General features: G+C 37.9%; 1 protein-coding gene across 1 annotated transcript; it reads right to left on the bottom strand.

Moving 5' to 3' along the window:
* Positions 1-1,448: 1,448 nt before the first annotated feature.
* On the bottom strand, positions 1,449-16,077 carry LOC140927660 (uncharacterized). The gene is made up of 14 exons (XM_073377339.1): positions 16,020-16,077; positions 15,117-15,205; positions 14,265-14,442; positions 13,477-13,562; positions 13,226-13,354; positions 12,774-12,924; positions 12,130-12,256; positions 11,214-11,286; positions 10,626-10,733; positions 9,934-10,017; positions 8,942-9,056; positions 8,236-8,514; positions 3,222-4,478; positions 1,449-2,600 (listed from the first exon to the last, which is right to left on the bottom strand). The coding sequence occupies exons 1-14, from the start codon at positions 16,075-16,077 to the stop codon at positions 2,440-2,442; spliced, it is 2,895 nt and encodes a 964-aa protein (XP_073233440.1). The 3' UTR covers positions 1,449-2,439.
* Positions 16,078-18,026: the final 1,949 nt, after the last annotated feature.

An 18,026-nucleotide genomic window follows, 5' to 3' on the forward strand; every position in this document is an offset into this window, starting at 1 on the left:
ACGGGAGACAAGATGCGGTAAAAGCGCAAAAAAGACTGGGGACGATATACAGATTGCACCCCATAATGCACCGCAATCGTTTCCCGCCTAAAATTGATTATTGGGGGTAGCTAAGCACGTTTTTTGTGAGTGCACCACCCCGGGTATGTATCGATCGGTCGTCTTTTTTTTCTCGCGTTTAAATGGCTGACAGATCTTCGGCCAAAGGCGGATCACAAAGACTTGGCCGAAGACGGACACCGCGCATGAAAAGTCCCTGGCACCCAGGGTATATGGTATGGTACATATGGTGTAGGCGCTTTGTGATGTTAGAGAGATTAAGCATCGCGCTTACGGCAAACGGCAAACGTGAGATTCAAGTCGAGAAATTTTAAAAACGAAAAATGAGGAGATAAAAACAGCTTAAAACAATTGTTATGGATAGAATTGGCGTGAATCTACCGATTTTCGTGTAGTCTTACTGTGAAAAGTAATGAAATTAACAGTAAACGATATAAAGTAGATGGGAAACTTGGTCACGTGGTACAAACTCACGTTTGCTGTAAACGCGACGAGAAAATAGCTTCTAAATTTCTAGCATGTTCCGAGCGTTCAGATAGTGGAGAGCGGTGCGAAGTAAAGAAAGCAATGAAAAGTAGAGGGGGACTGGGGAGAGAGGTGCGGAAACTCTCTCACCTCTCCTCCTCCCTCGCTTTTATTTCTTCGCGCTCCTTTTTACTTCGCCCCGCTCCCCACTATCTGAGCGCCTGGAACAGGCTACTAAATTTCCAGACCTGCACAGGTACTCCCTGCGATGACTATGATCAGGAGCTGCTATGATGGACTTAACGGGGATTCTCCCGAACGTCTGGCTAAAGTAGGAACACATAACTGAGAGCTAGAGCAACGCATATATTATGGGTTGGTCCTGAGGAGGTATATATCTGTTATATGGGTTCCTGTGGAGGTATATATTAGGAAAGTACAAGTATTGAAATATGACAAACGCCAAGTTGAAATAACAAGTACCATTTTAGGCATTCAAAAGGAATGTGTTGCCACGATAACCAAAGTAAAACGGACAGATAACAACTATTTTGGTTCAAATACTCATTGTAAAATCCAACTCTACAAATGACTGTTATGGCTTTGGCTTGCTTTTTTGGTACGAACCACCTTAAGCGAAAAAACATCAAATATAAAAACCACATTACTGCAGTTTATGTTAGAAGCTCCCTGAAGGTGCACAATCCTTTGTTTTCTGTGTTGGCAAATTGCGACGGGATGAATTTTATTGGTCAGTATGGGTCAGCAAGATCAAAATGACGGGAATGCTATTGAACGTTGTGCACCGTCAGGTCCACAAAAATCATATCACAAAGGAGTCTGTTGGGTGTCATAACCATTTCAATCTACTAACTATGATTGTGGTTATTTTTCACTACGTCAAGCGGATAAGGACAACAGCATTCATCAAACACTTTATTTGAAATACTTTCCATACACATCCTTTTTGTGCAAATTTTTATTTGTAAATTCCCAATGAGCGGAAAAATTATGGGGAAAATGCAATTAAATCTGTTAAAAAGTTTGATTTAAAAAAAAATAATAACTCTTAATTCTCGCAATAAGATAGGGTAATAAGTCTTTTTTTTTTCTCAAACAATAATGACTTGATGATACATACATTTATTTATTTATAAGACAGTTGCTCTACGCAATTGTTTAGGAGGACGAATTATGACACAGTTTCCAGCAAAGTCTCGAAATAGCCAATAAAAAAGCGCCGTTACTTCCCCAAAAACAATCTCACTGTGCAATTCGACACAAAACTGACCCAGTCTCACAAACAACCTCAAATGGCCACTGATGAAGATCAAAATAAGACAACATGTTGCTGTGTGGTGGTTTGCATATGAAGTTATTCAAACCACCAGAATTTGGCAAAGATTTGTCTAGAATGTTTCCAAACACCACTGATTCTTTAAACTAAATGAAAAAGCTAAATGAAACTTTATATCTTGCAGTAATATTCCAACCACTTTTACTGTCCCATGGCCTTAGATAGATCTTAAAAGCGTTTAAAATATTTCCGACCAGCGTAATATCTCTCAACATGTTTAATTTAAGCGATAAAAATAAGTAGGGCTCACTGTAAGAGAGCTACAACGAGATCTAAATTTGGCATCTTATCTTAAAGCCTTACCTCTTTATGGTAAACTCCCTAAAAATCCGGTATACTTTTCAAGCAGCTCCTTTAAAGCCCACAGCCTTTTAACATACTTTACCCTTCTGGTATATCCTTTACCAGAATGAGAACTGACATCAAGCGTTTCATGATATTAAGTTATCTTGTGCCAAAGTTTATCTAGTCATTCTGAAAGTTTTCTTAAGCAAACAGGTTAGAGCATAATGTAGGCTGTCTTGCATACTAGAGTTTAGACTATGATAACAAGGGTTTTAAAATTCCGGCGAATCAGACAAGAATTGATGCGGGCTGGCAGTTGGAGAGACCACCTTCTCCTCGGAGATACTTGTGTCACTGATGTCAGATAGCCTGAGCTCTTTCTGCATGCTTGCGATATCATTGTCAATTTCCTCTATTTCGGCCTCGAGGTCCTCTAAAACAAAAGGAAAATTATAAAATAATCAAGTTACATTTATTTTCACCCTAACCGCCCATCACTTACAGTTTGGTCGAAGTACGTTCATCGCTCGACGTAGAGCATACCGTTCTCAAGTTCTATTTCAACAGTGAAACGATGGGTTATTTTCTTCAAATTATACTCTGTAAATCAGAAAGATCCGTTTTAGCCTGAAAAATGGGGCCGTGTTGGAAAGTAAAATGCAGTCCTGTTTTTGAGTCTAATTTGGCTCCTTTAAATCAGGGCATCCTGATCAGGGCCAATACAACCCAATTACCTAGGGCTGATGCTGATTTCGACCCAGGGGCTGAAGGGGACCCAGCGAGGACTAAAAGGGCCTTTTGATGGGGCTTTCTTGTCTTAAATGGTGCTCAAATGGCCAGGAGGGACTGAATCAGACTTTAACCTGCGGCGCTGAATTGGTACTTTGGGGCTGAAACAGACATTTTAATTTTCAGTGTATGTTCTGTCTTTACAAGTACTTTCAAGAAAGAGAAATAAAAAAATAAAGTAGGACACTAGGTATATATTTACATGCTACCAAAGGGTTCATTTTGGAGAAATCTAAGAGCTATGGTCGGAAAATGACATTCTAACCTGGTAAGATGTCTGTAGCTTGATGACGTTCAGATTCCTTTGACTTTTCACTCTGAGAATGAACCATTGTTTGTGGGGAATTGCTCTTTAATTTCATTCCTTTTGTGGTTCCAAGTGGTTTCGTTTCAGCGTTTGACTCTGCTTTTGTTTCACTTTCCTCCTTACGAGGATCTTTTTTATCTCCTTTCTTTATGGCAAGCGCTGGGCTAACAAACTGGGGTTTCAAAAGTTTAGGCATTTTAAGTCCTTTGCCTTCCTTCGCTATAGGAGGCTTAAAAGCTTTAACTAACTTCGGTAAAGACTTCTTTTGAGTAACTTTTTCCGTCAAGGATACTCGCACATCTGTATTGGCAGAAGATCTTTTAAGAGTAAAGCCTGATTTCTGGGGTTGTGGATGGCTTTCTGGGTGCAAACCGTCTCCAGATGGTTCTTTTTGACCAGACCCTTCTGAACTCGAGGTTAATTCTTCACTACCTTTTCCTGACTCCAGTCCTTCGTTCCCTTTTTTGGAACTTCCCGCTGTTTTCTTCTTTTCATTTTTATTTGTCCTATTCTTGTGACTTCCAGAATCTTTTTCCTTATCTACTTTATTTCCCCCGCTTTCAGGACATGGACCTTCAGCTTTGGTGCTACCTCCAGTAGGCCTATCCCGTTCTTTGGTTTTACTAACGACTCCCTCTCGTTGGTTTTCTATGGAATCGGCAAGATTAGACGTGCTAGGTGACACGGAATTATCCCATTTCACCTCCTCCCGCACAGCAGTGTCAGGACGATCTTTTTTTATCTTCGCAGCAACTTTTTTCTTCTTCTGATTACTTTCCTCGCACGCTGTTCGCTTCTTTTGTGTTTTCAGTAAAGTGTTTAAAGTCATGACGTTGGCATCTGCCTTTTCATGTTGTTTGATTTTAGCAGAATTTTCCAAAAGGCTGATATTAGAGTTATCCTCCTTGCTTTTCTTAGCATTCTTTCTACCTCGCACTTCATCAGACTTCTTCCTCTTTTTAACAAGTTTTACTTCTAAGCTGTCTGATTCAACCAACTTCTTGGCACTTGATGTAGTCGTACTCCTTTCATTCTCAGATATGGTGTCCTCAGAATATATCTTACTGTTCAAAGTGTTGGGAACAGGGGCCTCACAGTGATTACTGAGCACCATTTCTGTGTTTTTATTCTTGCCTTCATCTCCCTCCGTAGGTTGTTCAATATCCGTTTGCATCTCGATATTCGTACTTGTACTACTACTTTGAGGTGCTAATTCTTCGAGAAATAAAAAATAAGCGACGCAAATATTAGTGAACGTACTAACGTGTATCTATGCTACTCTTTAGTACAGTGCTGGAGAAGTTACTAACTCTGACTTTTCAAGTGAATGTAAGGCTAGGTCACACTTTGTTTTTTGAGCTATTTTGAAAAAATAGCTCATATGTCAGTGGTGTGAGCGTATGTATCTTTGTGGCTTTCTAACTTTGTTTGTTCGGATGTTTGTTGCAAGAGCCAATAAGGTTGAAGGTACTATTAGCTGATGCTTAGGAACCAATGAGATCTTAGCATCTACTTAAACATGACATTGGTAAAGGTCGAACAAGGGCACTTTGAGACCGCCATCTTGATTCTTCACAATTTTTTCGTCTTTTATTACGGCTACAGGTGTTTGGAAGAATTACATTAAATATCTTCATTATTCAAACGCTGTGTACAGTGATGCAGCTGTTTAAGGGTTCATATTTTAGTATGGATGCTGCTTCAAGGCATTTCTGAACTAATTCGGCTATCGGTACAACGCACGTCAGTATGAGTTCTGTTTCACCTGCTACAACTGGGTAGAGTATAAAAGATCATATATTTTCAAAGCTCTTCCAATGAAGTAATAATTGATATTTAGATAAAGACTTTAATTCGAAAGTATGCGCCCTATAAAATGTGGTTTTAGAAGTTTAAAAAGGCAGCTTATTTTTGTGAAAGCTGTACCGAGTATTGTTAATCCTGTAAACAAGCTTTAAAAATATTATTCTCTTGCTTACAAAGTTCAACAGACCTTTTTCGTTCTGGCAAAACAAAACAAAAAAGAATAAAAAGTGAACAACATGATACATCCTTCCTGCATACTAAGTATTATAGTTTCTGAAACGTATTCTATTTAGTAAAGATGCGTAACTTAAGTAGAAACAGTAGCGTTAGGGAATAAAATTGGAAGAAGCTAGTTGACACAATAATTAGGTACTTTTGTATTGAGTAACATGACACAAGTAGAAATATATTTCGGCAGTTTGATAATTTTCTTGGAAGTTAATAAATGTTAGGCTATTAACCTTGACGTTGCATGAAACATAATTTAATTGCAGATGTTGTAATAAAGCCGAGGTGATTTCTTAAAATCGCTTGAGAAAATTTTGTAGTAAAACAGTTCGCCTTTTTTTTTACCTACGAATTGTAAAAGGGCCAAAGACCAACATCTTCACATGCAAATTGTGTGCGTGAGTTACTTTTATAATTCTGTTTACTACATTACTGTGAGGCAGGTACAAAAGTCGGACCGGATCAACTCGGACCGCCAGTCCGGGTCGGATCAGCTCGGATCGACTCGGACCAACTCGGATCGAATAAAAAAATAAAAATAAAATAAAATTGGACTCGGATCAACTCGGAGCAATCAAAAAAATTAAATTAAATCAGCAAAACTGAAAGTTTAACCCATTTGGAGGGTAAAAAAGGCCAGATCATCCTTTTTTTCTCCCTGGCTTTCAGGCGCCATTTTGTTTTACTAGTGCCAGTTCCTCTCCGATCATGTTATAAACTCGTGGTTGTGGTTGAACAGTAAAGAAATGGTAGTTTCAGTCGCCTAGAATGTATATATTTGCTTATTTATTAGACTACTGAATTATTTATGAGAAAAGCGTCAAAAGCCTGGTCTGTTGATCGCATTTAGGTAGTTACCGAAGAGTGTTTGTTTGTTTGTTCCTGTTTGTTTTTTTGCTTCTGCAGGACTTCTCAAACTTAATTTTAATGATACACTAGTGAGCAGCACACATACATTTCCAGTGAACATTTTCAACATGGAAGGAGGAGAAACCATGCTCGCCCAGGACAAAGGAAATTTCCATGCCCAAGGCAAGAACCGAACTCGCGACCCTCCGGTTCAGTGGTTGGAACGTCCGATAAACATGTAGTATTCGTAGGGTCGTGAGTTCAATTCTCGCCTCGGGTACGAGAATTTTCGTTGTCCGAGTATGATTTCTCCTTCTTCCAAGTTGAAAATGTTCACTGGAAGTGTATGTGTGCTGCTCACTAGTTTATCATTAAAATTAATAAAAATAAAAATAAAATTAATTTACGCAACCACGAGTTCGTGAGAAAAAAACAAAATGGCGGGTGAAACTTAAGTGACACCGACTGATTTTATTTTTCTTTTTATAATCCGAGATGTTTTTTTTTATGATCCGAGTTGATCCGAGTCCAATTTTATTTTATTTTTATTTTTTCATTCGATCCGAGTTGGTCCGAGTCGATCCGAGTTGATCCGGTCCGACTTTTGTACCTACCTGATTACTGTGTGATAACTCGAATTCCCTCACGTACGAACCACGAACGGGGGCAAAGTCCAGCACTTTCACGTGCCAGCTGTGTGACTGTACATCTCATGCAGATTGGCTTTTCACATTAATAATAGTAACTTGGACGTATGAAGACCTGTTTTGTTTAGTAACCAATGCCCTAAAAAAGGCTCTTGTCTTTTCAGAAGTAATAGCTTTTTAAACATGAAGACATAAGTTGTCGGAGTTAAAGACTGTCTCACAAATGTTAAGAAATGTAAGGTTATCAACCTTGACGTTGCATAAAACATAATTTAATTGCAGATGTTGTATAATGAAGCCGAGGTGATTTCTTTAAATCGATTGAGAAAATTTTGTAGTAAACAATTTGCCTTTTTTTTTTACGAACGAATTGTAAAAGGGCCAAAGACCAACATCTTCACGTGCAAATTGTGTGCAAGAGTTATTTTTATAATTCTGTTTACTAGCTTACTGCGTGATAACTCGAATTCCCTCACGTACGAACCACGAAAGGGGGCAAGGTCCAACACTTTCACGTGCCAGCTGTGTGACTGTACATCTCATGCAGATTGGCTTTTCACAATGATAAATAGTAACTTGGACGTATGAAGACCTGTTTCGTTTTGTAACCAATGCCTTAAAAAAGGCTCTTGTCTTTTAAGAAGCAATAGCTTTTAAAACATGAAGAAATAAGTTGTCGGAGACTCTTTCACTGAGTAGAATCGCACGTGAAAACCTCGTGAATTATTATGTTGTAACCATCTACCTCAATGATAAAAATCCTGGTATTTCGTAACTATTCAGTATTCGATGAGTCACATTTTGGCTTAAGAAACTCCGAGGAAACCTTAGAGTTTTCCTTCTAATCAACGTTTGGTGGGTAGAAATTTATTTTACTTCAACAATTTGTTTAACTTGCACCAGATGTAACAGGGAAAGACAGAGGAAAGTGAATATATAGGTTGAGGATCGACTCAACTGAGCGTTTCGCGTTTTCATTTATGTAGCGCAATACCCAATTTCGCACAAAAACCAAATCTACATTTAGGATGAAAAAGGTAGATTCATCACTCTTGGTAAGGTTACACCGAAGTATTATAGTTACACTGAAGCATTCAAAATAGCTCATGCACGTTTAACGTGCCTATGTTTTTCTGTGTTGGTGGGCAGGGGGAATCCTAGAATAACTGAGAACTCGTGACAGGGTCAAAATTCCTTAAATAAAAATTCAGTTCTGAAAGAGCACATACTTTCAGCATTACAGTGTTACACATACCTTATCTTCGTAGAAATCAAGTTACTAGATATAATTTTCATGGTGTAAAGAAGCCTTGCAGTCCAGCATTGTCGGTCGAGGGTATTTTAATTGTTAAATCGTTTCTTGGTTTTTTTTATTACATGTGACACGATCTAACCATAATTTCCAACAATTTCCTTAAATTCGTAAATAAAAGTTAATGTACCTTTACTTCCATCAGTTGTTCTAGAGGCGTCCGCGGTGGCTTTCTTCGCTTCCTTCTTCCCTGCCTTTTCCTTTCTGCCAGCAGAATCGGCTTGTTTAGTTTGTTGCATTTTCTTTTTCTCACTCTTGATCGGTGTTTTAGCTGTCTTTTCTTTGCGTGTTTTGGACTTGAGTGGGGTTTTTGGTTTCAATCTTTTAGGTTCATCTGGACTGCTATAACTGTTTTCACTAATGAAACTGTTTCCGCTGCTACTGAAGTCCTGACTTGATGAATCTGTAACTGTAAAATAAAACATTCAACTTCGTTAGTCATGAAAACCCAAAATTCAAACAATTTTCTGCAAACATTTGTAGTAGTTTTTTTGTTCTATACCCCTTAAAAAACGAAACATTATTACTTAGCATTTATAGTCACAAGTGAAGATAGAGGTCTTTTATCCTCTCGTGATCATGAGAATCTTTACAAAACAAGTCCACATGAACAAAAGGCATAAGGTGTCAAACTTTATCTTTCAGGGTAATGCGTGGAAACCAATTTTACTGCCCCACGATGTTGTCTGCCCTATTCCTGTCTCTAGAAAGAGGTGAACAACGCCAGGAAAGTACTATCAGATCATTGGAAATGTCTAACATTTAATTCGAATGCATAGACCAACGGAAACTTTTTTAATAATTAAAATTTAATTCCACCCATTTCCTTTTCCTACCCGAATCACTAAGTTCTCCTGTCTCTAGGCTGATCGATCGTTTACTCTCTTCAACCGCTTTTCTACCAATAGGTCCTTTGTAGCGTGCTGCAAAGCCATATTCTGCAAGCCGACGCTGTAAATGAAAATAACTTTTTTCATTTAAAGAGAAAAAAAGAAGTACTTGTTAGTTATCCATAAAAATTAGGGACCTTATGTCAGGGTGGTATCTGCCAATCAGGGCAGCACCAAAGAGTTGGTATATATAATGAGAAGAATCAATTTTGCTAAGCCCGGGAACGAAATTTTCTTTGACGCACCTCTTCTAGGAGTTACGTCATGTTGTGGCTATTAAAAAGGACATACTAAAATAATTTTTAACAACTGAGAAGCACATGCACCATTTGGCAAATGTATGACAGTGCTCCAAGCCCAGCTTTTTTCAGAGTCGCCTCTTCGCAACCTTAAATTATAAAATGGTCGCCAGGCATAAAATATATTTTGTGCAACACTACATAGAAGTTTTAAAGGATCAAAATGGCGGCCGAACCATCGCAATCGAATTTGGGCAAAGGTACACGCGGCAACTCAAGGCTTAATACCCACAGAACAAGGGTGAAATTATGCAAATTATAAAGAAAACAGAGCATAAATGATATTTAATTCAAATGTCTATCTCACTCTAACTTAAAAAGACCATAAACACTAACTACTAGAAAAACGCGTCTCGCAAAATCTCGGGAATTTGGCACATGATCGCTGAACACAGGCCGCCAAAATGGCGACTTTCACTGCAATTTTAGTCGCCATTTTTTTTTTCTACTCGTCCAAAACGGTCACAGCTTCGAGCACTGTTAAATTAACTCCTGCTCACTAGTAGTAGTTTTGATACAGTGACTCTGCATCACCTGATGAAAGCTATGCAGCATTACCTGGTAACAATCTATGACAAAGTCACTGTTCGGTGAGACACACGAGCTTCATTAGAATTAGGTATTTGAATAGCATGGTACCTGAATAGATAACTGTGCTGCCCTCCGTGCTGCCAGGGTAGCTGCAGTGAGCTGCCTTCTGTAATTCTTCCCTTTAAATGTAACCTGGATTTCAAAGTATTTAGAGAACGTACGAAATAAGTCGCAAATCCGACCTCCTCAAAGATACATTCCTTGCGAGAGCAACTGAATCCCACACCAACCTGAAAGAGGTGCTTTGGGGCGCCTTAATTTAAGTTCAGAGCTACCCCCTAACTTCCTTCTAATCGGTGGAGGGGGGAATATGTTTCTATGTTAATAATTAATTTGTTCTAGCTTGCAAATCAGGGCGAAACTTACAGACCTCTACGGCGTCTTTGAGAAAATGCTTTGTTTGCTGAAAAATGTTGCTAGCATAATATAAATTTGACAACAGAATTGCATATATTGTATTGTATTGTATTTTATTTTTACTCCATGCTATAGATAATACATTAGCTGTACATTACCAATTAATACAAAGTTGCTTAAACTACGTGTACATAATAGTCATAATAAAAGAAGAAAATTAGAATGGAGAAGGGCACATTATAGAATTGCATATATCACAATTTTCTGTCCACTACTTACGGTATTTCAGCCCTCATATAATACAATTTCACGAGCGGATTTCTCCAAAACACTAATCAAACAACATTACAAGAGAACACCCGTAGTGTAGTGGCTAAACTGACCTTCCCCATGTCCTCTGGGTCGTCATCACAGGAAAAGTTTCGGATACAAACGGCATTCACCCAAGTTCTCGAAACTTCTTTATCGAAAAATACCACGTGGTACATCTCCTGAAATCAGATAATTCACAATTATTAGATGACGTCTTCAAAATACACTGTATCCGGATTATTTAGAAAATCTCAAAAACGTTGCCTGATAGCTGTTTTATTATATATCTTTATTAAAGGAAATAATGACGTAGTACTGTCACAAGGAACAGAGTTTAATATCTTCCAAAACAAATTAAAGAGTAGAAATAATATAACTTGACATGGCTGTTGGAAATCATGCACTTAACTCAACCTAGAGATCATTCACTTATTCGCGACAAAATTTTGTTGTTTGTAAGTTGCGCTGATTTCCAAAATTAAGTGTGGGCTCTTAACCAGTGAGAAGGCGGATTGTGAGTACAATGTCAGTAGAATTATGATGGATGATAATAATGTATTTTAGGTGAATGCTATTCAATTCAGTAAGGGCTCTTCTATATCTACTGAGTTAGGGTAACAGATATTGCTTGCTATTAATTCCCGACGTTTGGCATTTACCGGTGTGACATTGTCTTCACCAGTTTCACAGTAGTAACCATAATCAGGGTCGTCCTCCATCATTGCTGGCCACCTGGCAATGAAAGAGAATTTCAATCACTGTTATATTGAGACTGTTATTGCCACCCTTAATTTAAATTTGCAATCACAACAGAAATCTCCCACAGACAAATGCTTAGGAATTACCAAGTAAATTTTTTGTTTTACCTGTTTCTAAGTACGGGTGAAGATCAGTTCAGGTTTGCTGACAACTTATTGGTTATTACAGACTTGCTCTTCTTCCAACAGCAGTCTAATCAGAAGGGTTTGAAAACGCCCCACTTACCCAAAAGCGTTCGTTTTGTTCCCGTTTCCGCAAACGCCGACTATACATAATGTAACTCATAGCATATACATAATGGAATACGTAATCCCTTTTATATGTCTACCTATGATGAATATAGTGTTCAATTGTATTTGAGTGGCCGCTTACGATAATAGATTGTAGTGAGGGACCAATTGTAAATTAAGGCCACTCTTAGTAATCCCAGGGAGGTCTCACTTTGTTAAAAGCACGGTGAGTATGAGGGAGGAGAAATCTCAGTGTTTTGCAAAACTTGTCCCTGTTTCATTAAGTAAACATCCTCTGGATTGTCTGTAAGTATAAATTTGTCTGAAGACTGAGTGCCCTGACTGATGAACGTAACGAGACGTTTTTATGGGTTTTTCATTGAGCCACAAAGTATTTGTCTTTTTTCATTGACTAGATTTCTTTGAATGCAAAAACAAACAAGTTTGATCCTACACAAAAGCCTTCTTCTGTCCTATTTGATTTTTGAAGTAGTTGCCAAAATCTGTACGTAAAAAGTCTGAATTGTTAATTTAAGACGGTGCCTTTCTGAATAGTGTATTACGAGAAAAAGGAGAGCAGTATTACCAGGGATAACCAACCATCTTGGCCCACACGATTGCACCACTCGGGTAAGGTGTGTACATCACGTCCAAGTTGCCTTCTTGGCTGTCGAATGTTTCTTCCGATGCACTACACTCATTATATTTTTCATCTAAAGGGAAGAAATTGAGACCACGCGGTTGCTTTTTAGATTTAGAACAGACCCTATATTCTAAACAATTGTTCTTAAGGTGAGGCAGAGGGAAACAGAGGATTTAGAACAGTCATCAGATGTGTTGTTATAACTCCCAAATCCAAATTAAACCAAATAAGAGATTCTTTTTTTTCGCCGTGACTGCCAAAAAATTATGTCATTTACACGACTAAGTGCATAGATTTTTCACAACTTTAGTGTACATGACCTGATCACATGTAAGTGAGTTTTGTTTGCTCTAGGGAGTTATGCTCTATGGTATAGCACGTGAAACTCTCGCCCAATCAGAAAACAAGTTTGAATTAATTTTAACAATCATAGTTGACCAGCAGACTATCAAGAAAAGTCGGAGAGGCCTTCCCTCTAAGAGAAAATAATTATGCCAGGAAATAGTTCATCGACAGAAGGTTTGAAGCAAGTTTAATAGTCAAACAAGAAGTACTTTCAAAAAATAAGCAAGCCAAGAGTGACCTACTTTCGTTCATCGCACACACCCATCTTTCGGGCAGCTCGTTTGGGTCAACATTGCTCTGAAGAAATCTCCATTTACCACAACTTGGAATGCTGCACTGAGCCCAAGTTCCCTGTTTGTCTGTACCCTGGAGGTCAGTAAGGAGTTCAGAGTTCTGTAATATTAACAAAAAAATATTACGAAAAGTCTTATTTCTAAGGCTTATCTTAATTGAGTTAAGCATTGTTATCAAGTTCCTTTCCACATTTTCCCTACCTCACTGGATTCAAAGCCATTATCGCAAGCAAACTGTAACCAAACCAAGCAGTCTCTATTGGTTATTCACGTTTTGTAAAGATTTCACAATATCCTGCATTCGCATAGCTCCCTTCACCCTTCCATTCTAATAATTTTTCAACAAAAGTAATGATATTCCGGTTTCGATATACAGGTTGAACAACATAAACCAAACCTACCTCTTTCAGTGTAATGGTATTTTGTCCTTGGTCAGTCCCTTTTCGTTTTCTGACCTTTCTGGGCTTTGCTAACTTTCTCTTTTGCTTTGCTTGGCTTCCTGTATTTGATAGTTGAGAATCATCTTGACTCTAAAGGTTTACAGGAAAATAAAATTTAAAAAGAAACCAATCAATTTCCATATTTTACTTTCTATAGTTTTCAACTTTGCCACGCTTTTCATAGACTATGATGATATAATTAGAGTTTTTACCTGACTCACCACAGGGTCATCCTGACTGTCATTACAGCTAGTTGGAACACACTGCATATCCTCATTGTCGCATCTAGGCTCCCTTACTGCAAAGGAGCCAAAATTGAATTTACAGAGGAGAATGCTCTTAATCAATAGTTGTCTTGTTATGTTGATGGTTACAGATAGTCCAGTTTTTAAGGCAAGGTCAGGATAAAAAAAAAAAACAGTACAATACTGCAATAATACACGAACATTACAGGAATTGCAGAGTGAGCCTTGTCTTTTTCATGCAAAATTAGTTTTCTTGAAATTAACACACTGGTAATTTAAAGGAGTGAATAGACCAAGGCAACAGGGAAAAAACTGAAGCTAGATTGCACTAACAAACATTTCTACAGCTGTTAGAAAATAAAACCCAATGAATTATTGAAGAGGAAAGAGTTAAAATGACTGAATGGTAACTGAATAAAATTAATAAAAAAATGAATCAGGATGATTGAATGGCCAAATGGATGAGGAAAGGACAGAAGGAAGGAAGAAAGAAGAAAATTGCAGGAAAAAAAAAAACAATCAAAAAAGATCTCAATAACAAAATGATGAACAACCTAATAAGCACACACAAACAAATCACTCAATTTTTTTCAATCTGAGTAAACTATAAGCATGAAATTGTCTGTTATTATCGCATATGTCTTTTATTTCCCTTCTTTTCCCCTTTTCCACATGAACCTAAAAAATAGGAGATGTCTGCACATAGTCAAAAATATAAGAACAGATAATTGAACAATAAAACATATTAATTACACCTTTTGCAATCTCTACTTGCTCTGTATCACTCTCTTGCATGTTTTGTAAGGATTCTGACAACTCAGGATAGAGATCTGGCACTGGTACATTCAGTTCCTCACTGTACTCAGTATCCCACACTGGCTCTTGTGTACTGGTTGCCAAGGCCTTGGAGAAAAGAAGCTCTGTAGAACTGTTCTATCATATGAAATGTAAAAAAGATGTACAAAAATTAGAAAATTCAGTTAAGTTAATATTGACAATAACTGATTTTTCACTGTGTACTGTAAGGCCAATTTATGATAAGGCCAAATTCACAAGTAGGCAAAATGAAGTGAAACATGCATTCTGATTGGCTACCCACCTTAGCCGCACGGCAGTGTTGATCACACAAGAAAAAAGTTTTTTTTGGCTAAATAACAAATCCTTTAATAACGAAGCAAGGTGGTTGTGTATTGACCTTGATCCTTTGTGTGTCTTTATTGGCCAAAAAGAAAAAAAATATTTGGCTAATAAAATGCCATCATGACTTCAAGCTTGGTCAATAATGCATATGTACAACTGTTTCACAAAACAAACAGGAAAAATATTCACAAGGCCTCTGAAGAACTGCTTTCCTGCCAAAAATGGTCCAAATATTCATGTAGCATATTTAGTTAAATTGTAACAATAACCAATTACAATTAAGTTATATATTAATATATTCAATACCACCTAACACTAACTTAATGCTGTAACAAAAAAATAAAAACAAATTCATGGAACTAATACTCAGTAACATAATGTTGTCCACCTTCTACGTATTCCCTCATGTGAAACCCTTTTATTGGATGGCTTTAGAAAGAAAGCCATGTTTAACAATCTTTCCTTACCTTGCAGACCTTGAAAACTTTGCTTTTTGATTTACTCTTCGATTTCAAGATCTCTTCTTTGGCTTTGGAACCTTTGTTTGTACGTTTTACTGAAAAAAAAAAGGCAGCCAAAATGTGGATAAAAACACTTAATGCATGAAACCTGCACCAGAAAACACAAATAGGCCTAATAGAAGTTTTAAACAGTCGATACTTGGTGCTGCTTGACAATAAGGTTAATGAGGCAGTTGATCACATTTGTAGGGGCTATGAGAAATTTCAAATATTGCAATAATAAAAGAGCCTCAAGACCTATGAACTGAAGCCATATGAGCCAGTTAAAAATGAAAAAAATACTTGTAAACAACTCTTAAGTTAAACTAGAATAAAGCGTTGATCGATGGCTAGTCTTTCGTTATAAAGATAAACTCAGTCTGAACTACTTGCAGAAACATTAGAGAAGCCGTTAAAAATGTTTCGAGAGGATATCTTTGTTTTCTAGAAAATCAGTACACCGTTGGTTTCGCGTAAATAAATAACACGAATTTTCAATCGGCATATTCTCAAAGCAAATGTTTAATGGCGAGTTGCATTCGCATTGTAAATTGCGTAAGGTTATAATATGAATGTAGCAACAAGTGAGAGTCAACGTACTAACACTGTTGAAACACTGCTAAGTTGTACTGGTTTCCAGAGAATTCAGCCCCAAGGATAAATGAATAGAGCGTAGGCTTATGCAAAGCAGAAATCTCGTAGAAAAAGCTATAAGTCGCTTGACGCCGGCGCCGAAACTGCATTTGATGAAAATCCTGAATTTTTTATGACTTTTGACAGCTGAACATGAGGACAACTACAAGAAATGTTTTTAATAATTAAAATCTATCTTTTTAAGATATAATTTGAACAGAAATTCGCGTCTCTCACCTTTTGAGCTCTTGTTAAACGCCGAAGTCTCGCAAAATGATGGAGAGGTGGCCGCCATTTCTCATTTCTTTATCAAAGTTTCCCGCCAAAAACTGCATGACAACCGCGTTTCCTGTCACGTGTCACCTGGTACTACAGTTTTACTTTTTTTCACTTTCGCAACTTTTCCTTCATTTTCATTTTTCTAAATATTATAAAATTCGTTTAAAGGTGGGAGGAAAAAAGGGCCTCTTCATTTGGTTTTCGTTTCAAATGCTTATTAGAAAAAAATTACGTCACAGACAAGTAACAGCTCGCGCAACTAGTCTGTTCGCGTGAAAAGGACTTTCACAAGTTTTCACTGTGAATCGTAGTGACTTGTAGAACGGAAAGGGCTTTCTTTGCTTTCTTGCTTTGTCATGCTGTTGCTGTTTGATTAGGGCACTTGGGAACGAGCTTGCGCGAATATTACACTAATCCACCCTAACCACAAGTTTTCACTGTGAATCGCAGTGACTTGTAGGGCGGAATAAGATTGCTTTGCGTTCTTGCTTATCTTTAGCCATGCTGTTGCTTTTTGATTAGGGCAGTTGGGAACGAGCTTGCGCTTTCTTACATTAATCTATTTTGTTGAGCCTTCCCCTTCGCCTCTTTTGATTGCCTCATTTTTCTCGCGGGATTTCATTGCTCCGAAACCTCAAAACGCTTGCTATGCAGGCTACTCTCGCAGGCCCACAAATAGCGGACGCCGAGAAGAAAACGAGAAGGAAGCCGGAAGGTGTGAGGCCAAAAGGTTTTTGCAAAAGATTACAAGGTCCAGTCTACTTTTTGCTTCTTAAATGGCGAGTAGAAGGCCATCTCCTGAACAAAAATGGCAGTTACTGAAGGATGAACCGTCCAATGCTAACCCAACAGCATTTGCCAGGAAATGTGCCAAGAATCCGATTCTTCACACATTTGCAGAGAGCCCGCGGGGCTCAGATGCATTGCCTGGACAAGTCCTAAAAAGAAAAAATATTATGCAACCATCAAGTTTTTCATGAAGCATTACTCAAACGCCACAAATCTAAAACCACGATATTTTCGGCAAAGACGATTAACCAGCTTGTGGTTGGTTCTTCCTTGCTTTACAAGTGTAAGTTTTTTGTTCGAAGGTCAGTTCTTCAGCTGTGGCCTCTCTGCCTGGAAACAAGCATTTCCACACTCATATCATACGGGGAACGCAGAACCACTAAGGACCACTAAGTACACGTCTTACGACTAAATCATTATTTTATTTCATTCCACGCTATTTTTTAACTTACAGCTAAAAATCCTAAAGCATTAACCAAATGGCTGAGTACTGACTGACTACTGCTAAAACTATTATGGATCTTATAGTCATAAAAAGAGTTATAGTAAAAAGTTTTGGAAACAACGTTTTGACAGTGCGCACATCCTTAGTTTATGCTCTAATGTTTATTCTTCAAAATAAATATAATTTTGAAGGATAAATGTTAGAACATAAACTAAAGATGTACTCAGTTAAGGCAAGCGGTTAACAAAATCAGGATCAATGTAACATTCTGAGAAACAGCCCACCTACCCTTCGACTAAGTCAACTTCTCCTTAAGGAAAAAATTCTGAGTGAAGGAAAGGGTTAGTGGAAAGATCCCTACAATCTTATATTGATCTGAAAATTCTTAAGCAACAACGACAGCAGCGGCTACGAAAACGACACTTTGGGCATGTTTACATGAAGGTGGGGGACCCCAGGTAGGCGAGGTAACCCGCTCAGGTGGGGTAACCCGCCTGTCCATATAATCTCTCATTTTAATGTGATCACGTTTACATGTTAGGTGGGGTGACCCGCCAAATGTTACTTCACCTACCTGGGGTCCCCCACGTTCATGTAAACAGGCCCTTAAAAAGTGAATTTGCGCTGCTTCAAACTTTATCGCACTTATTCCATCTCGTTTAATTCGTCAAATGTTGGCAAATTTTTTTGGAGTTGAATTCTAAAGGACTGTATCAACGTTCAGGAAAAGA

Source organism: Porites lutea, chromosome 1 (genome assembly GCF_958299795.1).
Source record: "Porites lutea chromosome 1, jaPorLute2.1, whole genome shotgun sequence".
Taxonomy (NCBI): Eukaryota; Metazoa; Cnidaria; class Anthozoa; order Scleractinia; family Poritidae; genus Porites; species Porites lutea.

Bases quoted from the DNA above. Each gene is read 5' to 3' on its own strand.
- LOC140927660 (XM_073377339.1), bottom strand. From the start codon at position 16,077: ATGGCGGCCACCTCTCCATCATTTTGCGAGACTTCGGCGTTTAACAAG. The intron at 14,443-15,116 runs GTAAGGAAAGAT...TTCATATGATAG, and splicing joins AAGTTTTCAAGGTCTGCAAG to AACAGTTCTACAGAGCTTCT. The intron at 11,287-12,129 runs GTAATACTGCTC...TTTCATTGCCAG, and splicing joins AAGATGGTTGGTTATCCCTG to GTGGCCAGCAATGATGGAGG.